At 36.8% G+C, this 25,913-nt stretch overlaps 1 protein-coding gene across 2 annotated transcripts in view; it reads right to left on the bottom strand.

Annotated features, from left to right (window-relative positions):
• The window catches only part of TSPAN7 (tetraspanin 7), a 115,164-nt gene extending 89,650 nt beyond the window's left edge, over positions 1-25,514 (bottom strand). The window contains exon 1 of one of the 2 annotated variants that reach the window (XM_063305229.1): positions 25,216-25,514. In XM_063305229.1, the coding sequence (XP_063161299.1) occupies positions 25,216-25,296 (81 nt within the window). In that variant the 5' untranslated portion in view covers positions 25,297-25,514. The remainder of the gene's footprint in view (positions 1-25,215) is intronic. The other variant, XM_063305228.1, reaches the window with a different exon arrangement.
• Positions 25,515-25,913: the final 399 nt, after the last annotated feature.

Below are 25,913 nucleotides of genomic sequence, written 5' to 3'. Positions count from 1 at the left end.
GGGGAAAATAGGAGGAGGAGGGAGCATTAGGTATGGCCCCTGCCTTGAGTTATTTATAAAAATAATAAAGGCAGGATAGAAAATAAAATAAAATAAAAAATAAAATAAAATAAATACAGGAGTAGAAGTGATGAAATGGAAGGAGTTCATTTTGGTATGGTTCACAGAATCTGCTGAAATATGAATGAAGCTCTTTACACACTGGAATCCAAAAAGGATGTTGAATAATGCATTAGAAAGCAATGGTTGTTCTGCTGGTGATTTCATTTCTTTTCACATACTTTCAGAGTATGGAAGAGTTTCATATACTTTTTCTTTTTCACATACTTTCAGAATGGAAGAGTTGACAGGAAACTGTCCAGTGGTCCATCTTTATTCTGAGGACTGAAAAGAGAACAAATCTGCAAGTATTTGATATTAAACAGGTGGCATGCAGGACAGAAAGATGACCTTAGGAACTCCATGTTCAAGTACACAGAAAGAGGTTTCAGCAAAATTAATAAATTAAAATCAGGGTTTTGCCATCCTTCCCCCCAAAAGGAACATAAAAGAAATACTGGGTAGTTTTTAATTTTCCAAATGACACTTCATTAATCTGCGAAAAATCATTTTACAATCAATTCATTGTATAATCAACCTCCACATTTTAGAGTTAAGGCTTAAGAACATTGCTTAAAATAATACATATGGTGTCTTTCTATTTATAATTCAGAAGGAAAGCTACAAAGACAGGAGGCTAATATAGAAAGAAAGCCAAAACCTAAACTTCAAGGTCTAAAAGCTATTAAATGAATTCAATTACCACTTTTGGCAATGTATAAAAATGTCTGCCTCACTTGCCGAATACTTTTTAGGAGCAGGAAAATAAGCAGCAGCTCACATTACAAATGAGAATATAATCTGGTGTGTGTTTGGTTTTAAATGTTTATGTAAACAGCACTGTGACCTGCTTTCCCCATGATTGACAAGTGGAGATGGTGCTATAATTGGCTTCAGATCCAGCTATCCAAAGGGCAAAATAAATAAATCAAGGGTGTTTTTCTGGATCTGCTGACACAAGCTAATTTCCAGATCAAACAGATTGTTACATATTAAGTTCCCACTTAAAGACACCAATTGGACTTTGATTCTCATATGCAATGATGCCAAAGTGGAACGATTTGGTCTCTCCCCAGTTTCTCCCATGAAGAATGCTGCCTAAAGTTGTGATACTGATATTGAACTGGAAGTTTTAAACTGTGACCTGCCTTGGAAAGAAACAGAGAATGCACAAATTAAATAAACAAAAGATACCATCATATGCACACAGTCATGAACAGATGTGCTTAGTTATTATTATGATGGAACAAATGGAACAGACACAGCTGGGTATTATGAATCAAGAGGGCTTTAAGAAAGGGAAGCAGCAAAACTTGAAATGGAAGGTGCAGGTGATCAGCAACATTCAGTAGAAGGCTCTTCATACTCCATGTTTACATTGTCTACATTTTGCTGTGATTTTGAAGCAAATAAGATTTTTTTGTTTGCATGGTGCTGTTAGAACTTGGAATGTTACATCGTACTTTGGATTCTTTACAGTAATCTACAAATATGAAAAGTGATATATAGTTCAGGGCTGTGTACTTACAATGAAAATTATGTGCCCAAATTTATTTACTGACAGAATAACCCTCTCAGTCCTAAAAACAAGTATGCATTATATTCATATAGAGAGAACTATTAAAACTCCATCTCATTTTATTCCACATTTGGTTTCAAGAAACTGAGAAAACAAAGAAGTTTCACATTATTCTCAGGAGACACGAAAAATCATTTTCTTGTCATTATCCAGGGTACTTCTAGATAAGAATTTTATTATGTAATTTATCCCTGCTCATTCCTGGACTTTCTGAGAGATCCATATCATTGTTTTCATTGGAAACTTTCCCATGTTTTCCCAATGCTTCTTACTTTTTTTCTTATCACACAAAATTTATTAAGGAGAGAATGACAATATAGCTGCTCAGTGTCTTTTAATGAGCAGCACCAGGATCTCTCCATTTGGAAACATCTTTAGAAAGAGAAAATTCACAGCTAATCTGACTAGATCCAGGGATGACAAATGCAAAATACCAAAACAGGACACAGAATTTAAGCATTTCTAAGTTTTGCCAAGCCACAGTTATTGCTCCTTTGGAGGAGAAAACTTAACTGTATATAATCTAACATGGATTTATTTCACCTTAATTTTGAAGACTTCTGAGTCAGCAATGGACAGCCAAGAAAACAAACTGATGGATCATCAAACTAATCAACCTGTCAGAACCAAGCTTGCCTCTGACTCGGAAAGTGAAACTATTTTTGAGTCAGAGGAGGAATTGGAAACTTATCAGGCTGGAATCGGAGAAACGAAAATCCAGCATGACTCAGCAGAGTGGGAAGCATCCACAGCGCTGATTGGGCGAGAACAAGAAGAGGGTTTGAATACGCCAATCAGCACACACCAGAGACAGGCTGTAAAGCACGTGAAGAAGGCAGCTCGATTGGCTGCAGGAGACTCCAAGTGCGCCAAAGATCGGGATAAAAGGCAGCCGCGCAGAGAACGAGCTGCCGGAGACAACCGATCCTCTACGCCTGCAGCTTTGGGAAAAGAGTCCTTACCAGCGTCGGAGTAGTGTCTGTGGCTGAAGAGGAATCAGCACCTGAGCTCCACTCTGAAGACTAAATGAATCCTGCATCTGCTGCCAGCAAGGAATCAGCATCAGCCGTGCCCAGCAGCCTTCACCTTGTTTCCAGCCGTGAAACTCTGAGATCTCAGCAGCGTGGGCAAACCTTGACATTCCAGTGTCACCATTTGCCTTCAGTCCTGCACACCCACGCTTCGCATGCTCTGTTACGTTCAGGAATTTCATACCTATCGTGTTCAGGATCTGGTTGCCAGCTTAGTCCAGGGCTTCCAGCCGAGTCCAGCCTAGTTCCAAATTCCAAGCCTCGCTCCAAGTCTCCAGTCCAGAGTATCCAGCCTAGTCTAGAACCCCCAGCTGAGTCTTTGCTCTGAGTTCAAGTCCTGCTCCAAGTCTTCAGTTCATCCCTGTCTGATGTTTGTAGTCCTGATCCCAGATCCAGTGAGTCAGAGATTCAGTGTCACTGTCATTCCAGTACTGTTCCAGTTCAAGAACTGTTGCCTCCAGCCTTCATGTTCCAGTCAGATCCAGTTGGCCCAGTTGGGCTTGCTTAACCAAGTCTCGCATATCAAGGACTTAATTATTGTAAATAGTTATTAATAAAGAACATTCTTTGAACAGGACAGATTGTCTCTGGCCCATTGGAGCAGCCGGCATGGACCATGCACAACTAGTACAGCAAGCTGCCCTGCTACCGCCCAAATAAATCAGATACAGAATCAGCAACCTTCTGCCACCACAGTCACGGTCCCTTGTCGTAGATGCCCTGTTGCTGCACCCGAGAAATTTGATAGAACATTGAAAGACTTTCCAGCATTCATGGCCCAAGCCCAGCTATATTAAAGTCTTAGAGCAGAAGATTTCCCAACAGATCGTCACAAGGTTGGGTTTATTATTAGTCACTTGTCAGGATCTGCGGCCAAATGGGCCAGTCCTTTGCTTACTCAACCAAGCCCTTTGCTGGACAGTTTTGATGGGTTCTGCCAGCAACTAAAACTAATGTATGAAGACCCAGTGAAGGTCCAAGCCGCTAGTAGACAACTACGTGAATTAAGGCAGGGAAGGCGCCCAGTAGCGGAGTACATCAACGATTTTCATATACTTGCTCAGGACCTTACATGGAATGATGATGCACTTCTAGACCAATTCCAACAAGGCCTGTCAGCAGAAATTTTACATGAACTCATGAACGATGATTGCCCTTCTTCACTTCCTGCTCTCATGCAGCTATGTTTGAAAACTGACAGACACCTTCAACAGAGGAAGGCTTTTTGATGTGCTGGAGTGCGTCTTCTAATAAGTCCTCTCCCGGCTTGGCATACTGCCACCGAAGAGCCTATGCAATTGGGGGGAGCTAGGTCTAAGCTGACTCCCTCTGAGAAGGATCGAAGAAGACACAAAGGTTTGTGTTTATATTGTGGCGAGCCTGGTCATCTAGCCAAAAGTAGATTATTTACCCAATCTATGAGATTATGTTGTATTTTCAGACATAATTTGTTTGTTTTAATTTTTTATGATCCTGTCTTGGACTGTTCATTTATATAGGGGAAGAATTACATGTACAGGAAGATAAAACACATTTTTACAAACACATTTTAATATTCCTTTTATCGTTCCCATTGTTTAAAAAAGGTGCTTTTCATAATATATGTGTGTATATATATATATAGTGTATATATAGCTCTGTGGTCTTGAAAAATTTAAGAAATGCTGCCGTAGAGCATGCATAGATCTGGTAATCTAAGATATTGGGTTGTTTCATACAATATAACTGTTTTCAATAAAAGTTAAAATTCACAATTACCTAAAAAATTCAATGGGTATTAAATTTTTCCTAGCATATAACCTTTTTTTCCCCTAATCTAACTTGAACCAGCCTTTGGATTTTAATTAGCTGTTCAATACATTTGCCCATAAAATGTCTCATAGGAGGAGTGTGCCATCTTAAGACTGAAGATCTTTCCATTCAATTCAATTCAATTCCATTCCATTCCATTCAATTATTAAATGAGAGCTTGTGGTGTTGACATGGCATAAATATCTGAAATTCTCCAGAAATTATAAAGGAATGTATATTTTTTTTTTCCTCAGTAGAGCTTTTGGAGAAAATCCCTACTCTGAAACTAGCATTTGCCCTGCAAAGAAATATTGCACTATATATATATTCTGCTTACTGAATATTTAATGACAAATACACATTCTGTAATATCTAATTTATGCCAGTCACTAATTATTATTTATTACTATAGAAAAATATGATCCATATTTTATAGTGGATTTATGTTCCCCCTTTTTAATCCTTCCATTTCTTATAATTTCTTAAGATTCTTTTGTGTTATTGGAAGAAAAATTGGAAGACATGCTCCATGAAATGAATATCACAAACACTATTGCAATTACAGGACAAAGGCAGTCAGTTGAAAAGCAGCAAATTCAGCAATTTTAACCAAAATGAATATAATGTTAGTATTATTCAGCCAAATGAAAACCACACATATATTCAGTATCACTTGTACTAGATGATGTTATACTGAGAACCAAAATGTTAAGACTCCATCCAACATTTCTCAGTAATAACTATATATAAAATAGAAATATTTCTATTAGTGTAAAGAACTTCTCTTTCTCTCTCTCACACACACACACATACTACACACACACACACACACACACTGTGTGTGTGTGTGTGATTGTGTATATATGAAATATTCAGTAGCTAGGCCAAATAATAATATTCATCTCAGTCTACCCCAGCCTTTCTCAACCTTTTGACCCATGTTTTGACCTGCATTCACTGCGTTCTTAAACTAAACATAAAGAATGAAACTCACCTCTTTAATATGAAGTTGCCCAAATTTGAAGTAATTTTTTAAATAAATCATTATCTGCCAGGGAACCCCTAATGACCTCTCACAGAACCCTAGGGTTCCACAGAACCCTGGCTGAGAAACCCTGGTCAAACCTAAACTCCCCACCCCACCCCATTATTGCACTGTGTGGCTCATGCACAGTATATGTAACGCACATACCATTTCTACTTTTATATTCTATGACTGACATTCAGTCATTCATGCTTTAGTCACTTCATGGCTTGACTACTGCAACGCACTCTACATATAGCCATCCTTGAAGACCACTCAGAAGCTTCAACTGGTTCAGAATGCAGTGGCATGTGCAGTTATGGACATACCTCAGTATGCCCACATGATACCTCTGTTCTGTGAGCTGCACTGGTTGCCAGTTTGTTTTCAGATGTGATTCAAGGTGCTAGTTATGGCCTAAAAGTCCTATATGGCATAGAGCCCAGTTATTTGAGAGACTGCCTATCTCTCATGGTGTCTGCCTGGCTGATTCAATCTGACAGGGTCATAAAGACCTGGCTGTTTTCCCAGGCTTAGGGCTAAAGTGGCAGGAATCCCTCTGCTGGATGTTGGGGGCATGTTTTGGGGTGTCTTCCAGGTTCTCCATCTTGTTCTTTTTCCTTCTTCTGTTCTAGTTTAGAATTTTTTTATTATTTCTTACTATATTGTTTTTTTATATTGATTAGTATACTGTGGGCCACTCAAGAGTCTTTTGGAATTGGGCAGCACCAAATCATAAAAGGTAAGGGTAAGGGTAAGGGTAGCAGCTGTTTGCTGTTTTTTTTTTATCACCTTAAAGCTGTGTTTTTTTCTGTTCAACTGTGCAAAATTGACCTTGGGGAGAGGCACAGCTATGGACAATAAGGATAGGGAAAAATTCATTTAGTTCTCATTTAAATTGGAAGTTACCTATTTCTGCATATTTCTATCCAACACATGAACCAAAACATAGTTCCTGTTAGAAAATCACTGTTCTTTGAAAATTGCAATGCAGTCCATGGATAAGGAAAACAGCATATTACAGACTATATAGAAGTGCATGTATGAATTAAAACACATTTGTAAACGTTATTTACTCAAACTACACATTTTTTTTGTTTGTGTCTTGAGTCATTGTTGACTCCTAGTGACTGCCTGGGCAACTACCCTGCAGTTTTCTTGTCAAGATTTCAGAAGTGGTTTGCCATTGCCTCCTTCCTAGGGCTGAGGGAGAGTGACTAAGCCAAGGTCACCCAGCTGGCTTCATGCCTAAGACAGGACTAGAGCTCAGTGTCCCAGTTCCTAGCTAAGGCCTTAACCGCTACACCAAACTGGCTCTCAAGCTATGCATTAGGTGAAAAGAACAGCATGTGTTGCAAAGACATTTTTACCAAAATGCACACAAAACCTATGTACACTTCAAAAGAAACTCAGGGTCAATTAACTGAACTTGAGATACTTCCAAGTATGAAAAATCAAGAACAAAACCACTAATTTGAACATAAACAAAGTTAATTTATGGTAACTTTAGGAAGGAGTGGTGGGAGCAATATTAGCTCATCAACTTGAGAAGTCTCTAAACTGTAGCTGTGGGAGTGGAAGGCAGCACTTGATTAGTCTTCCTCGTCAGCTTCCCTGTCTCTTTGAAGAGCTTTTCTCCTTCATTCTTTTTTTTTCCTGCCTTAGTCAATGAAGCACAGAGTGAAATCAATTGTTGTCTCCCATTTACATGCCTTCTTTGATGGATTTTTTTTTCAGTCTGCCCAATTGCCACTTTTTTCTTTCTTTCCACTCTCTCCACAAACTACTAGAAAGCTGTCAACACAAGTGTATATCATATCTGTCTCTGTCTCTGTCTCTCTCTCCCATTTAGAAGTTAGTCACATTCATTTCAGCTATGATTACTGCCAACTAAGGGCCTCTCCACATCTGGGATCAGCATGGGATCAACCACCATTCTGCACTATTTCACACTCTGAATTGGATAATTTTCCACTGGTGAGAATTCTTGCCTTGTCCTGCTTCCTGGGTCCTCAGCTCTCTTTCCCCCCTGCTGAAGCCTAGATGTGAGGATACCTTCTTATCATTTCAATTGTGCTTTTTAAAAAGTTAAAAATATGCATGCAAAAAATGGAATTTGAAGCCTTGACACTGAGCATATTGTGGCACTGCCTACATCATCACTCTGTGAACTGTGGTCCTGAGAGTCCCCATAAGTATTAGAGTCCCCATCATCAGTCTAAAGGATAAGAATTGAACCAATGGGAAATCAATGTTGGTTAAATGCTAGAAGCAGCTTTTTTAATAGTAAGTATACAATTTGACCACAGAAAATTATTGTTACTAGACATTTATTTAGCCGTAATGGTACTTAATGATGTTATGAAATAGAAAGACACTTTTCCAGCCATGATATAAAGCAAAAAGGCCACCACCTATTTATCTGTTTCAATGAGAGAATGCTTATTCCATGTAGGTAAATTCACTTCTCAGTCCTGGATATACTTAGATTTTCAAGGCCTCCCTTTCATAGAGTTAATTTGTCTGGTTATGTTTTTTAAATGTATGTCATAGCGCAAGACAATTCCATTTTTAAAACGCAAAGGCTGATGCTCAAGGGCAAGACAGTATCAAACTTGTGCTAAGAATACTTTTTAAAATGTCATCCAAGTCTAATTTCCTCTTCTGTTAGACTTCTAATATGACAAATGGATTTCAAATTCATACATAATTTGGAATTTCAGAGGCACCTCACAAATATTACTAGACACATTCTTAGGTTTTAATCATTTATCTTTTGATTTAAAACATCTTAGGAGCAGTAACAACAAAAAGTATATTGAATTCTAGCATGAAATCTATAACTTTAGGCAAGTTAGTTTAATTTAAATATTAAACCTGTGGCTTCCTGTGGGGAACGGCAGACTGAACAGTACTGCTTTTTTAAGCAGCGCCGACAGCACACCATTTCTGCTGGGTCCCTGCAGCCTGAAGAATTCTCCAGGTAAGGAGAATCCAGGAAATCATCCCTTCTGTTCTCTGGACAGCATTTGCGGGGGGGTTGCAGAACAGAGTCCCTGTGATCAATCCGTGATTGAGAATGCTGGGAGGCGCGGATGTCATCAAGTTCAGGGCTGCACCGAAGCTGTAAAATGGACACTAAATCTTGCCACCCCATTTCTAAAACACCAAGGGAGTTTTGTTGTTGTTGTTTATTTGTTACCAAAGAGAGGCCTTTTGCAACAAAGAAATGTGAAGCTCTTGGTGATTTTCATTATTTTTGGAATTTATTAATTTGGAAAGTTGGCTTTTTTAATATTTAAATTCTAATATTGGGATTTAAAGATTTTTGCTGTTTTGTTGCCATTTTCTTAATGTTTTCAGGATTATAAAAGATTTATCTACTTTGTTGAATCTCCAGAGTTGAATTTTGAGCTTTCTGCCCCGCTTTCCTATGAGAATGGCTCTTGTTAACATCTTTTTTCTCCTGATAACACATTGTGGAGAAACATGGAAGAAATGAAAGCGAACTCTATCTTGAAGAACTCTATCTTGACGTCACCCAAGCCCTGGATCATCTCCTAGAACTTGTGGAATCTAAAGCCTACCAACAACTTGAAAAAGAAGACAAGAGTGAAAACTACTTTGAGGGTAGTGCTCCTTCTTTAAAGAAAAGAATGAGGATTAATGTTTCTAAGTCAAAAAGTGAAGGGATTAAAATTGGATTAAAATTGGACTGTGGAGAGTTAACTTTGATTCTGAAAAAAGAAAAGTTGCGGGTGCTAAGAGAGAGATACAATTGGCTGTGTTCCTGGAAAATCGAGAACAAGAATCAAGGCTGGCTGTTGAATTTGAGACCTGTAAGGGGAAAGCTTTGTGTGTAGTCCTGAGATATGTAAATGCCTTAGTCTATTTTGAAGTTGGATAATTGTTTAAATGTGTTTATCAGGATGATCTCTTTAAGGTTTAGACTGATGTTTTTGTTTTGATGATAATGATTTTACTTTAGGTAAAAGGACATTAACCAAATGTAGATAATTTATCTTTTGTCATTTTAGTAGGCAGAGAGGAGTAAAATTTTAGTGAAGTAGGATAATATTTGAGTATTTGCTTATTAGGCAATAATTATGTTAGAAAAGGTTTTTTATTTTTTTAAGAGGGAGAGAGAGTTTGGTTTAGAGGAGAATGTCATATAGAGATGGAAATGCTTTATAGAAATAATGTTTATCTTAGTTTAAATTAGAGTAAGAGATTGATAATGAGTTTTATATATATTTTTGTTGTAGAAAGTCAGAAGCCACTATGTAATAGTCTTCTCTGTATTTTCGCAGTTTTTTAGTTTTCTTTTTTCTTGTAGTATTATTTCATTCTTTTTAGTTTTTATGTATTTTATGTATATGTCAAAAAATTAATAAAGCTTTATAAAACAAATAAATAAATAAATATTAAACCTGTGACACAACTGTCTGAAAATTTCATTTCCAGGATTTAGTATCGTCACTTGTGCTTTGGAGTGCTATCAACTCCCAGGATTTACTTTAGCCATGCCAGAATCTCATAAATATTAATCTTTTCTTTTTAATAAAGAGATTATCAACAGATACCAAAAATCTTTAGCCACATAACCCAAAATACTTAGGTCAAACCACATCGAACCCTCTGGTCCACATTGCCTCTGGTAAACTGTTTTTCAACTGCTGCCTTCACACCTACTTGATAAAATAACAAAGCCAGCTGGAGTGAAGGAAGGATCAAGACAAATACTAAATACATTGTTTCTGACAAAGTAGAGAGGTTACTCCCAGGCACAAAGAGGGTTTGTGCAGTGATTCTTCTAACACTAGCAATGCACTCTTGTATATCTTTACTCAGAAGTCCCAATGTCTTCAGGTGGCACTTCCTGCCTAAACCTTCAGGACTGAAACTTAAGAAGGTAATAACAACAATAATGTATTATATGTAGCATAGAAACAGACATTCAGAACAACAATACAAAAAGGAAATCAGGACAACGTATACAAAGAGGTGATCTACAAGACAAGAGGAACAGAAAGAAACAATTTGTATGCTATTTCTGTAAGCTTATGTCCTTTTCTAAAGTTTCAGAGTATTCATGACTAGAAGCAGCTGGAACTTATTCCAGCTTTTATCTCCCATAACTTGTTGTGATTGCCTCCATGTAGTGCCAATTATGTGATAAATGATCCATGAATTGTCACTACCATATAACTCTTACGCCAAAATAAAGAGTGCATCCCAAGCCATTTCTCAAATCAGTAGCCGTTTTCACTATTTTGAGGCAGAAAGCACACCAAAAAAAAAGTAGTATACCCCCAAATGAGCTAAATTTAATTTTAAAAAATCCAAAGAATTCCCCACCACCACCAAAAAAGAACTTCATTCAAAAATTCAGGAAACTAACAAACATTCAGTCTTGTCCAATACATATGCCATAGCTGTGTTCACGATGACCTTTAATGTTTCTATTTGTTGAGCATGGCCCTGGCCATCAAAAAGTTGCCCCTCTACCTGAAAACTACATTTTGCCTCTACAATGAATACTCTTTGTCAGTGATATAAATCCCCACAAGTCTCAAGAATAACTCTGAACCAAGCTCCTTTAATTCAACTGTGCAGTTAGTGCCCTATCTATCTGTCTATCTCCATTCAATCATGTCTGATTCTCGGAGAATGCCTGGGCAAGTCCCTGCCGTTTTCTTGGCAAGATTTTTCAGAAATGGTTTGCCATTGCCTCCTTCCTAGGGCTCAGAGAAGGTGACTGGCCCAAAGTCACCCAGCTGGCTTTGTGCCTAAGGTGGGACTAGAACTCAGTCTCCCAGTTTCTAGCTGAGGCCTTAATCACTACACCAAACTGGCTGTCACCATATATATTAGCTTCAGTAAAACTAATAGAACAGTCATGTGTTTTTATTTTAAAGTTTGGCTTAAGCTGTAATCCAACACATAATTTGATGGCAGTGAGTTCCATTAAATTCAATGGGACTTATTTTCAAATATATATATAGGACTGTGCTATAAGAACTCCACTGTAAATGCATCCTTTACTACTGAAGGCACTGATTTTCGGTATCACTGAATTCAGTATCCCATGACCAGCCAATATTATTCTATTTACCTATGAACTGTTATTGTTTCAATAGCACATGCAGTACTTCCAAGAAACATGTATCTGTAAGAGTCATGAAGCCCTCTGGTAAACTGTGGGATGAATTCTGTATTCCTCTAATCCCTGTCAGCACAGATTTGTTTTTCTGACCCACATAATCTTTTTTTTCTACACAATTGGTTAAAAGATACTCAAAACCATGTAATAGGAAAGGAAAAGAATAATGGAGGGGAGACAGATAAAGAGAATAGGCAGTTAAAATAGCCGCACATTAGAGGTGCCTCAAGCCCCCAAAGGCCAACAGAACAGCCACATCTTTGCTGCCCGACTGAACTCTGTGGGGTACTGGACCTGGGGGATAGAGTATTTCAAAGTGATGGGGCCATCACAGAAAGCTGCCCTGATGTCTAGAAGGGAGTGAAGCAACACTTACACCTCATACAGCAAGCAGACTCTATTTGGAGAAGACAATCCTGGACATGACATGGATCCAGGTCAGTTTTTAAAGGCAAAACCAGCGTTTTGAATTGGAATCAGAAACATACTCCATAATGCAACACGCACAATATAGGTGTAGCACTCTTGAAACAGCTCTTATCCACCAGCATATGTGCTGCTATATTGTATTCTATACCAACTGCAGTCTTCAAAGGCAGCCCCAAATATTGCAGTAGTCCAGTTTCAAGGCATTGGGAGCTTTAAGTGACTGCTTCAAAAGAAAGCTGCAATTGGCTCATTGGCCAAAACTAAGCAAACACTTCCTGGCTATGGCCTCCACTTGCTGAAGCCTTGAGTCTAGAATTTCATTCATGGAGAGCACAATTCCATTTCCTGCCTGATTTGGGGTGGTCAAGGACTTGATTAGTCATCCTATATCACCACCAGCTGGAACCCATGCTCAAGTAGGAAAAAAAAGCACTGCAAAATAGTGCCTTCCTAACCTTCACAGGTGGCCCAAAAGGACACAATTGTTGACAGTATCAGATACTTCTAAGAGTCCAAATAAAACAAGAAGGGATCCAATTTGTTCATCCAGACGTCCTGACAAAAGTCATTTCTTACCCACAAAGGTAAGACTCAAGACTGGGTGGAATTATCCAACATGGCTAATAAAGAGAAAGCCTCTTCAGGTGAGGTATTATACTATTAAACCCAATTTCAGGCACACTCAATTCCAGTCATCTGTGGAGCAGGGCATCCAGTCACAGCAAATGTTTCCTGCAGGAACATTACCATGACCTCCTGGGTTTGAAGTTATGGTTGATGAAAATCAGACACAAAAATTTCAGATACAGACACACCCTATCTGCTTATAAGCAGATTGCTAAATTATTAATAAAGTTGTTATGGGAAGAACACACAGATTTTCTTTATCTAAACTGCACCTTTCATGTGATTATGGGTTTTAATTTTCCTGATATTTAGCTTTATGACTGGGCTGATATTTTGACTTCTATTTCTCTATGGAATTCAAATGACCAAATAAAAAATTATTATGGGCACAATTAGAAAGTTACATGACACCTCTGACATCTTGGAAGTGGTTTGATTCCTTTTTTCACTGGAAATTCAGTTGTATTACCAGAATTCAAGGCTGCAAGCCATATTTGGAAGATGTTTAAATGAAAGTGTAGTTTTGATCCTTATTCTTATTATAAACATATGCTCTAAAAACTCCAGTTTGAAAATTGCAAATACATATTTTGGGAGGATGTAATGGCTAAGAAGGGTATTCATACTCAAGATCAGCTTAATCCAATTAGTTATCAAGCCATTCAAGACAGTGCAAGAGGAATCTAAATTGTGCAATATTTTAATTAAAAAAACATTGTTTGATTCACAATTTGATCCAGATATATTAACAGTAACTAAAACTCCTGAACAGTTTTCTGGATGGTTCCCTATTTGCAGTACTTTTACAGAAAATTTAAAGAATATTACTAAAGTTTCATGAACTCTGGAATATTCCAGAGTTTCTTAAATTAATCTGAAAACAGATTAATTCAATAAAATGCTTTTTTTGTGTTTATTGTATACCTCAAATAACATATAGAAAGGGTTTCATTGTGCTGGAAGTGTGGAAGTGTTACACGTATGATATGGGCCAATCCCACTGTTGTCACATTTTAGTTTAATATCCATGTGTTTGTTAACAAGGTTTTAGAAGATGATTAAGTTTGACAATATCTATGTCATATTAAATCCCAAGCAATGTATGAAGAATGTTGGATTAATCAAGCATAAGATGTAGCAAAAAGATTGCTTTGATACGTTGGAAAAACAGTACCACTCCAAAGTTACAGTCTTGGATTGATGATATATGTTCACCTTTGCTTATGAATTGGCTCTCTACTGATGTAATTCAAGGATTGATCAATACTGCTCTGTCTTCTCAAGGTTAATGTGTTTAAAAACTCTTTTCCATATCTTCTATAATGCAAATAAACATTTTATTTACTGAACAAAAAGTATCCCAGAAAAATAAATATATAAATTCTTATGGAGTTCCAGTGATACCAGCAAGTAAAGTGGACTGCTGTGATAACAGATGTTAGCATAATTTTATGTCTTAGATTATGTTTGTGCTTCCAGTTTATACAGTATCTCCTGTTTACAACTACAGTACAGATTTGCAGAAGCTAAGCAATTTTATTTCATAGATAGACATGAGAATTGACTCCCAACCGTATTTCATTAGTGAACTGACTTCCAATCAGATTAAATAAATTATGACCTACAATGGATACATGTGCATTCCAGAAAAATTCTTAACCTGGAAGGGACATTCCTCATAAAAGAGAAACTATGTTAAGCTGTGTCAGGGAGGTGGTGGTGAATTTCATGAACATTTTGATGTTCCTTGTAAAGATTCACCATTTGGGTTGTTGCTTTTTCTTCTTCAGAGACGAAGAGACATTCAGTAGGTATGAAAATATTTGTGAGCAGGATTTATAGTGTATTAGAGCTTTAAAAATCATTTAATGACCAGCTGCAAAAAGCAAGGCACAAAGACTTTAAAGTCTTTAAAGTCTTAAAGACTTTAAAGTGCAATTGTTCTGAACACCAAAAATGTATAAAGCATTGTTATGTAACAAAATGATTTTATAGAAAGAGTGTTATCATACCTTAAAATATGAATTAACCCACTGAAACAGGTTTGAAACATAAAGGTTTATGTTTTCGCATAAATAAAACAGGTTTAAAACATAGACAATGTTATTTCAAATTAAACAAAAAAATGCCAATAAGACGGGGGGGGGGGGTTGCAGAGGACAATAACTGCAAGCAGGCATGAGAAGATAAAATTTACAATGAAAGTAGAATTGTGCACACAGTTTCACACCCATGAAAACAGTTCTTGAATCAGAAATCAAATATCAAAAACATTCAGTACAGCAAAATTTTAAGACTGCCTTGCTTCCATAATTTTAGCAAGCTTTGCACATTTTCAGGAAAGTTCCTGTTTTCAGGACTAAAAATATGACTATAGATTTATATTTTTGTCTTTCCACTTGGCCTTTGCTAAAATAATCAGTGTAATATGATTACTGTAAGACTTTTAGAAATGGTGTATTAAAACTCCTATCACAACAGCCATGAGTTCGGCCCATCTAGTTAATACAGGTGGTAGCAGAAATGCGTGCCACCAAAAGGTAAGTGAAGTCTCATAGATTGTATTTCTGCAGCTGCTACATCTTCTTCTGTTTAAACATAGTTTTATAGACAGATCAGAAATCCCACCCAACCTTCTCTCTTTCTCTCTCTCTCTCTCTCTCTCTCTCACACACACACACACACACATCCACAATTTCTATAAAATCATTCATATTTATATGGATTGAAGATTAGTGTTTAACCTCATATTTTAAATTTCTCAATGTGCCTGCATATACTCTACTATTTAATATTTCCCAACAAAATATTGTTTTAAATGTTCTATAATGCTACATTATTTGTATCATGTAAAAATTAACCATCATGTATACTTAAAATAGAAAAAGGGTGAAAAGTAATACTTGACGAATTTAAACTTAATGATGTACGTATGATCCAGAAAAGCAACTGAAGCTGTATTATGGCTTCTCATTGGCAAACATTTGTTCAACTCACTCAGACTGCAGGATCAAAAGGTTTTAGAGGGTCCTAAATTAAGAAGGAAAGCAGAGTAGTACTGTTAGCTGATCCTCTCAAAAGAATTTGCTGACAGGTGTAAAAGCAAAGCTGAGCTGGTGAGCAGTACAGAGAGAAATGTCTGTAGACAAAGTGTTCACTCCAATAACCCAATTAGACATTCAATACTGGAATGATTAATGTTACCAATATTTCAAAGACATGCAGTATTGTAAGAACAGGGAAAATCTGCGGTACTAATGTACAACTGTTCCTCTGTAAATGAGACTGACTCAGCAATTTCATAGCAAGTAGTGGACACAAATGATCATCAAAGTTTGTTTTTTGTCTGTTACTTTGCAGGACATTTTATATTTCATGTTTACACAAAACTGTTTGCCAATATTGCTTACTCTAAAAGGCTTTTAACCAAGGGCAACATGAATATATGTAAGAGTGAGAGAGAGAGACAAAGTGAAGAAGCCATACATGCCCAACTCAGAAATCAGAGCTGAAGCAAACTGTTTCACCTCTTCTTAGTCATATAACTGACCCCTGAAAAATAATATCAAGCATTTGAGTAAACGGGCAGATTGAAAATATGCCATGTTTTCTGCTATTCTGGACGAAATGGCACTGGATTAATAAAACTGAAATTTCAGCCCCCTCCAATTTCCATGTTGTGGATTAATTCAGGAACATAACTGTGTCAATGAAGCCATCACAAAGAAATGTTTGTGAATATGTACTTTACATTATCTGCCACAGGAAGTGGCAGCATGTAGCTAGGTGCTGATCTAGAAAAATCTAAGCAGGGTTGGAGATGGGACTAGGAAGTTGGAAAAAAAAAGATCACAGAAGACAATGACAAACCACTCACATGCTGTTATCAAGAAAGCTGCATCAATATGTTCAGATGTATTCATATAGTCATGTCAATTCAAGCTCCACCTGAGGGAGTCCTACAATTTTTTTATACATTATATCATAGTATCTGTGACTGATACTTCAATTATAAGAAAAATTTTGCTGGACTAATATGTAGTTTAGCTATACCATACCACAAGTAATGAGTTCTATGAGCTCGTTATTAGTGAGTGGAACCATTTCTTCATAAAAAGATTTTATATCAATGTGATAATCTATTTAATTATTTGGTTTGGACTTATACTCTGCAACTTTTCTCACTGAATAGTCCTTAACAAATGGCAAGAAAATTGGATTTCCTTCACCTGCACAGGGAAATATTTGCAGTATGATCTTGTTTGCAAAAGGAAAATCACAACAAACAAGCTTCAGGGAAAATAAATAAGCAATCACCAGGGGTGGGGTGGAATATGGTGTGAACAATTCCAAATTCAGTGGTGTGCATGACTGCCCCAGGTTCTAAGCGACGTGTATAGGTGGTAAGTCCTTTGTCTTCTGTTTATTTTCAGTCATCCATTTTCTGACAATTAAGATGAAGCTTCCAAGTTTGGGATCCAGTGTTTATTAACATTTGTTCTTATTTAAATTGATAGAACTTAAATGCTGATTGAAATGTCATATTAATTTTAATGGAACACTGCAGCCAACTGAGTTTGGATTCAATCCAAGTAAGTCACAAGCATAAAATAGATTACAAAGTATTTTTGATGATGATGATGATCTAAATGTTTAAGACAAGGCATTTATATACTGAAACCCTTAAAACTATGCAACAAGAGTACATTTCTATGTAGGTTCATTAAAAGTCCTATGGTGAGAACAAGCAGCATTTGTAAGATTCACTTCTTCCTCCCAGGAAAATTGCCATATTCACAAAAAAAAGATGCTTGTGGGTTCTCTCATTCAGTTTAGTAAAGGTTAGGGGATCTTTGCTTGTCTTATTGCCAGCCTGACTTCACCTCAACAGATTAGGAGTGCAAATGAGGAAACAGCAGATTAGAGACAAAGCAATCATTACTCAAGACAGAGCAAATGGGAAGAAATTCTTCCATCTTCACCTGTGAAAGTGCCCTTGAGAACCAAAAAAGCAGCTCAAAGGAATTGAATGTTTGGTATTTGAAATACTAGCATTCTTAATTCAGTATATCATACTATGATTTATCTACATTGGTATATTTCCATACCCTATGTAAATTACAATTGAATTCTTATAAATGTAGTGTTCTGTGGTAAAATCATTGATCCAACCACACTTTCTAAATTTATGAATCAGGCACACTATTAACTGCTGATATGCAAAACACTGTAGTTTTATAGCAAACCAAGTAACACAATATATTCTTCAAATATCAAACTGACTTTAGAATAGTTTAATTGGGTTTAATTGGTTGGAGTTTTTTTTTCTTTTGCTTTCAAAATTGCAAATTTCAAATTTGCTTTCAAAATTTCCAGAAAAGCTACATTTCTACCTATGGTTTCTTCTTCTCTGCATTCCCACAGTATCATCCAAATTTCCAGTTAAATTCTGTGGATAGGCACAGGGAGAGAGGGAGCAATTAGGAGGATTATATTATCTAAATGTCATCTTATGGAATTTGGTCAGCATTGAATTAAACCTTTTGATCCCAATTCCCTCAACCTTTTAAAAATGCCTTTCACATTCCCTTACTATTCATTACCCTAAACCTGTATTTCTTAATTGCAAAAATTATCTTCACAGCTCATAGGCAGATCAATGTCACATGGAATGTAGATGTTTTCTTTCTTACTGTAAATTAACTGCCTCCCAATGAATAATTATAACAATTTATTGATTTATTTCAGTGAGACAGCTTAAAACAACTTAAAACAACTTTTCAAAAATCATTTTATTTATTGAATGTTGCTTTTCCTAAAAATCTTATATCATACTAGCAATGTTTAATTTATAGGATCCTACAAGTCACTGAAGTTTATCCTATATATTTGGAACAGCTATAAATTTGTATGAATTGAATGTTATGGACGTAATGATGGATCCAGCCGTGAAGAAATTACTAGTGTACCACATCTATTCTATTATAAAACCACTAAAAAGCAGTTATGGTAAGTGTATCATTGGTGTATCCCTTAGTTTATTAATACACTACATATACTTTCTAGTTGGTGAGATGCAAAGAATAGTCTGTTAGTTTGCAGAGTAAAATCTAGTTTACATGGAACAGTGTTTGCATGTTTAGGGTAAAACTGGACTTTCCTTGTGCTCCTGGTATTCTATCCAAAATATGCCAAAACTGATCAGTACTGTCCTTAAAGTTGGCAGAGAATGCTACAGCTGGCATGGATACAAGCAAGGCAGGTAACCAAGTCTACACCTTCTCCATCTTACTAAAAAGCATTACTCAAAAGCATCAGCTGGTCAAAGCCACGGATGGTGGTGGAGACCAACATCTATGGGCCCATCTGGTAATGATGATGGCTTACAGAAGAATTCAGCTTGGAATATAAGAAAAATAAATGGAGAAATATATGAATTAACAAATAAAATTAAGGAAAGAAACATAGGTATGTTGTGCATCTGTGAAACTGAAAGAGGAAGGATGTTAACAGATCTGAATAAAGGAAGTCTGACATTGTGAAATAGAATTGTTTAATAAATTTATGGAAGATATAGGCTTAATTATGAATGAAAGGACTAAAATATATGTATTTATTATCATCATCATCATCATCATCCTGCCTTTTATATATAATCCTGTTATACAGATTATATTTACATATGAAAGTAGAAATCCACAGGTTGATTACAGGTTGATGTTCTTCTCCTGTGAATAAAGATACAGTATAACTTTCTAAATAAATGCAATCTAGGAAAATGTTCTGTAAGGTAACATGAATGAATAGGTGGGAATAGGATGAGAGCACAGAAAAAGTAGGCCATCTGGAGACCAAAGAATGAATGAGAATGATTCGTGGTTATCTGCTTAGAAAAAGATATGTTTGTTTTGAATATATCGTTTAAGGATAATTTATTCATACATTCTAGTGGTAAAGAAATGAATATAAATCTAAAAGCATGACTGGATTGATTTGATTGTTTATTATGAAAGGCTGAGAGTATTAGTGAAAAATACAAGGGCAATGAAAAGTTCTGAATTTGAGACATACTATCTTTTGGTAGTGTCAAAACTGGGTTTTGAGAAAGAAATGGAAATGGAAGAAAATGAAATGAAATGAAAGAAACAAGAGTGAAAATAGAATAACTGCAGAAAGAGAAATCAGAAATTCTGAATGAAAAACATATGAAAAGATATACAAACATCTCAACAGAATGAATGGAAACTGGCCTTAAAGAAAGATAATGTAGAAGCTACTTGGAACAGAGTGAAAATAATTATATTACAGAGTACCACAGAAGTGAGTGAAAATATGTAATGTGAAGTATGAAAAAGGATGTTTAATTGATGGTGAAATAATGAAATGGAAGAGGCCATGGATGAAAAAAAATGCATATAATGAGTGCTGTAAAAAATTTAAATGAAAGAAAGGCATTATCTGGTGTGCACAGAGAGAAAAATATAGTTCAAAGAATGATTGCAATCAAAGAAAGCAAGAACAAAATTAAAAATGGCAGAGAAAATGCACAACCATTTTGATGAAAAGAAATATTGTTTGGGAAGTAGGTGACGAAAGTTATATAAGAAGCCTATTGTTATTATTTATTAACAATAAATATGATGAAATTATTTGGGAGAATGAAGTGAGGGAATGCTAGAAGGTATATTTTAGAGATTTTTCATGGGAATGATAATGGTATGTTGAAGAGTGGAATTGAAATGAATGCTATAAAAGGAAACATGATGAAAATTGATACAAAAAATGCTCTGACAGTATTGGAAAATGGTAAGGTTACAGGTGTAAATGCTACAAATGGAACAATGTTAAACTATGCATGAATTTGGTTATGGAGTGGATGTAGATTTTGTTTAGCATGTATATGAAGACTGTGTCTGCACCTGATGAACAGTAACAAGAACGGACTGTAAAAGTAACAGTACAATCAGTCTATGGGCCTGGGAAGGTGTTTGGCATAATTCTGATTGAAAGACCACAAAAGGTAACAATGAGGAACATTTGAGATGTAGATTGGCTTTATGCAGAGCAGGGTGAGTGCAGACCAGATTTTTGTTCTTTGGCAAGTGATAGAGAAATATATGAATTTAAAAAATAACTTGTATTGTTATTTATTGATATAGACAAAATGCATAATAAAATGAATAGGCTTGAATTATGGAATATTTTGCTCAACGGTGGACTTGAAGCTCAGTTGCCAAATATGAAAGAGTCTGTATATAATTCACGTAAAGCATGTATGAGAATAAAATATTCATATAGTTAATGGTAAGGAGTAAGATAAACATGTGATGTTTCATTGGTTGTTTAATATATTTGTAGATAATTATACAGTATATGAAAATGCTTGTGTGATATTAGAGATGTTAGTTGAAGACATCAGTATATGTATACTTTTAGATGCAGATAATGTCATGTTATTGGCTGAGAACCCAAATAACATGCAGTGAATGTTAAGATAGATTGCATGATGCAATAAAGAGTATGGATCTGAAAATCTATGTATCAAAGACCAAAATACTTGTGTACTTTGGCATATTTATTAATGATGAGGAAGTGGATGCAGAACTTTTGACATGAAGAAATGCAGGTAGAAAAGTAATAGGTGGTATGTGATCTGTTACAAAGAATGAATGTTTGTTGAAATAAATGAAAATGGCTATATATAAGAGTGTGCTCCTGCCCACTACTATATGGAAATAAATTAAAATTTAGACATTAAATAAGAATTAGACATTCCAAGACATTAAAGTAAGTTGAATGCAGTGGGAATGAGATACTGTCTGTAATGAAACAAGAAGAGTTAGGGTCAAAAATGAATGGGTAAAGAATGAAAAAGGGTAAAGAGTGACCTTGGGCCAGTCACTCTCTTTCAGCCCAACTCACCTCACAGGCTGGTTGTTGTGAGGAAAAGAGGAGGAGGAAGGAGTATTAGGTATGTTCACTGCCTTGAGTTATTTATAAAAAATAATAAAGGCAGGATAGAAAATAAACAAACAAACAAATAAATAAAATGAATGTGGACTGACTACAAAAGTGAATAACCACTATAAAAGAAGTCCTTAAGGTGGCTTGATCATATAGCAAGAACAAATGAGGATCAAAGCGCAAAACAATAACATGAAAATAAAAGTACATGGATTAAGAGGAAGTAGAAGGTTGAGAAAGCTGTGGCTGAATGGAATGGATGAGATCCTCAAAAAGAGAGAAAAGTTTAAAGAATAAAAGGCAATGAATGAAGCAGTGTCTGGCTATAGTAGGAGCGAGGATAGTTTGCAAAAACAAAAAGTTATTGAGAGGTATAATGAAAGATTTGGTGTAAGGTATTGTAGATTTAGCCATCCTTCCTTTTCTCTTTTATTTATTTTGTTTATTTTTTTCTTACTCTTTTTCTTTACTTTGTATAAACATTGCTTATCTTGAAAGGGAATGGTGTGGTAGGCATGTAGTATATCTTTGGCCTAGGATATGAGCACAAATTTGTGTGAATTATGTAGGCCCAGTTTTCTAATCCACCTTGCCCCTCTGTATTTTAATATGATTTAAAATTGCTACAAAATTTATATTTCTGTGAAGAAAAAAAGTACTTAAACATAGGAATGCAACACAGAAACCTATTTTCATCTAGGTAGCAGTCTTCTTTATTCAAATGTCCATCCAGTATATTTCTGTAACAGAAGCATATTTTTATAAATTTAGGATTATTGCTTATAAAAAAAGTGATGGAGGAAATGTTGAAGTACAACTCTCTATTTAGGGAACTGAGATTCTTTCAGTCACCTGCTGAAAGACATCAGTTGCAAAGATATTCCTAAGTTATTTAGTAATAAAATTGAAGGAAACAATGATAGAAGACATTTGGTTTCCAAATTATGGCAAATAATGCAAGGTGCCTTATATCTACAGTTCAGGTTTATGCAAGGGAGTTCAACTATAGGTATAAAAAGTCTTTATTTAATTATGTCCAATATTTGTATCATAATGATGTCTTCTTTCCCTTTCAAACTGCCTGACTTTTCTTTTGAAAATAACCCAAACAGGATTTTAAAAGTATAAATGAGAAATGGAGAGGGAAGGAACTGTAGAAATAATTGATATGGACATTAATCATGCCACTATCATATGAGTGACTATCAGGTGTCCCAAATTAAGACTTATGCAGAAATACGTATAAAACAAAAAGGAATCCTAGAATTAAAAAAAATCAAAACAAATGTAAGTTGTTAAAACAATACATGTGTAAATTATTTAACAGACTTAAGTTGTAAGTCAAGTTGAGGAGGTTCACTTTTGGAGATGAAACAGAATAGGAAGATATGGACTAGGAGATGACTCTCAGGATAAATGCTACTACTATATTCGATGAAAATGCTCTAAGCAGAGCTTAAACAAACAACATTTCCTCACTGCATCTGATATGTTAAAGCTATTCAAATAATAGTTCCATTAGCTTCTTTTGACACATTGTGTGGTTAACACCTGGAGTAAGTAAAGACTAAGGTCTGGAATAAACAAAGCAGGAACCATTATATTATACTTCCATGATCTATGACCAGAGTTCTTAATCAGCAGATCACTGACAGGATAGACTCTATATTTGTAGTCTGCTGAACAACAGCCCAATTTGCTAAGAAAATTTCAGTTGCCAGAGGCTAGCTAAAAACCCAGAGCTCTATTACCGATAGCTCTTTAATGTATTTGGATTACAGACCACAATAATATTTTAATAATAATATTGTAATATTATTTTGCTAGAATGAAGTAGTAGAAGATGCTTTTTCTCCCTCTAGAGCAGTTGCAAGTAAAGCCTGACATAAACTAAAGAGAAAAAAAAAGCACAAGATCACTAGCCTTCAAAATAATAAAGGAGGCAATCTACCTACAAAATATGTCCACCTGTACATAGTAAAGGGAAAATCAGCTACAAGGCTGTCTCTTGAAATGAATAGTCACTAACACATAAGATGTTCAACCTAATGTTCAGACAAAATAAACCAAAGCAAGCCTTCTATGTTACATGTATCTACTATCTTGATTCTAAATTCATGATTATATAAATAAACTCTCTTGCTTTAGATAAGGTTGATTCTAGGCTCGCTTATTTGGAAATGAAGCAGTATTTCAGTTTAACAGTACTGTGAATCAGAGCATATAATTTATTCCTGTCATTCAGGAACAATGAGGAGTGGGTTTCAATTCCTTATTTCTCTGGGTAACAGCACTATTTGAAAACAGGAGACTAGTATATTCTAGTAGTAAGTATATTCTACTACTTATTCTTATATTCCACTACTAAGCCCAGAATACAGAAGATACTAATATTCTATTTGATGGCCCTTTTTATCCCAAAAGCTATAGGGAAACACCTTTTGTATGAAGATCCAGCAATAAAAGTTGATCTGACAAAATGCACATGGCATTTGTCAAAATATAATCATGACAGTAGGTAGTGTTAAGTGGATACAAACAGAAGCCATAGAAGCAGCAAGTTTTTTTTTTTTTGCAAAGGTCTATACCTTGCTGTTTAATTATTGGCTTTGTATGTGGTTATTTTTACTCTTTCCAATAAATATTTAAGTTCATATGGGTTTTTATTCTTGCAGTACCGTACCCTTTCCCCCGAGCTGTCCTCCACACTTCCCAGAGGTACTGGCAGAGAACACAGAGATCATATGAAGAAGAGCTGTAGTTTAAGCTCCTGAAGAATCTGGGTGTTCATGCATGATGCACCAATTGCCTCATTCATAAACACCATAGATCTCTTCATTGGGCAAGCCCTGATGGCCAGCTCCATCCACTGGATTGCAAATCCAAAAGTCATTTTAGGTGGTCCAAATATCCCAAAAGGTACCCAGCTTTCTTAAATTTAAGTACACAGGTCTTGCAAATATAAAAAGAGAGCACTGTGAAACGTAATGTCTTTTTTAAAAAATCCACACCGAGGTACATTCACACTCCAAAAATGTGGCAATGCCAACCAGCCCTATGATAATTAATCAAATTAATTAAAAATATCTACTACAATTCTTCAAATCTCCTATCACCGAAGAAGAAAAATACAGCAAGCCTTCAACTTTCTTCTTACCGGGGCCGCTTTCATGAAAGGCTATTTTTTAAAAGGAGGGCGACGGGGTGGGGGGAAATCAGGCACAAACTTCCTATCCCCTCCCCCGTTAATTAAATAGACGAGGATAAACCGCGAACAGACGCCAAGCATGGAGGAGAGTGATATGCTCAGACAAGCAAACCGGCGTTTGCGCAGCAAACAGCCGCCGCTGCGGTTCCCAATGCAACGCTCCGTTATCTCCGGCGGTGCCAACGCAGAGTGCACATAAAGCCGCCCGGGGCGGCCCGGGGGGTTAATTGCCGCCCCCGATATCCCCACCCTTGCTCACCCTCGCCGGCTGCTTCCAGCGCGGGGTTTGGGGGCACTCACCCAGAAAACGAAGGAATAGATGATGAGTAAGGTTTTCAGACACGTTATCACGGGTTTGGTCTCCATTCTCCTCGATGCCATAATACTGAAATCCCGGCAGCTGGCTCAGGGCAGGGGAGGGAGTGCGCGCGAGAAGGGGAGGGGGAGGAGGGAAGGAGGGGGCTGCGAGCTCCGTTCGCGCCTCCACGGAGCGGCGGATCCGCACCGCCTGCCCCTCCGCTACCAACACAGTATTATTGCGGCCAAGGCGAAAGCTTGGTAGCGGCTGCTCCAGAGTGCTCGTGCACAGCTACTGGGCCGCCGCCACAGCCCGCCCCGCCTCCTGCCGCCCCGCAGCCACCGCACACCACGGTCACGGCACCATTGTGCGCTCACACTGGCAGAGAGAGCGGCAGGAGCTATTCCATCTTCCCCAGCCCTCTCGCCCCGCTACCTGCAAGGCAGGGCCAGGACCGGGGAGAAGAAAACAAGAGTCCCTGCTGCCCAGCCCCTAGTTACGGGAAAGGTGCTGAGGCGGGAGGCAAAGGAATACGCGGGAGAATGGAAAGGGCGGCTATGTGAATGGCAGGTCCACCGTCGTGGCGCAGCAAGAAGGAGGACATCTCCCACGGGGGGATGTTAAAACAGTGACGCGGCTGGGGGTGGGGGGAACTGATGTACAGCGCATTGGCGAGAAAGGCGCGGGGACTGCTTATCTC

This window comes from Candoia aspera, chromosome 5 (genome assembly GCF_035149785.1).
Source record: "Candoia aspera isolate rCanAsp1 chromosome 5, rCanAsp1.hap2, whole genome shotgun sequence".
Classification (NCBI taxonomy): Eukaryota; Metazoa; Chordata; class Lepidosauria; order Squamata; family Boidae; genus Candoia; species Candoia aspera.
The sequence above is the reverse complement of the archived record's forward strand: the minus strand, read 5'-3'. Positions and strand labels throughout refer to the sequence as shown.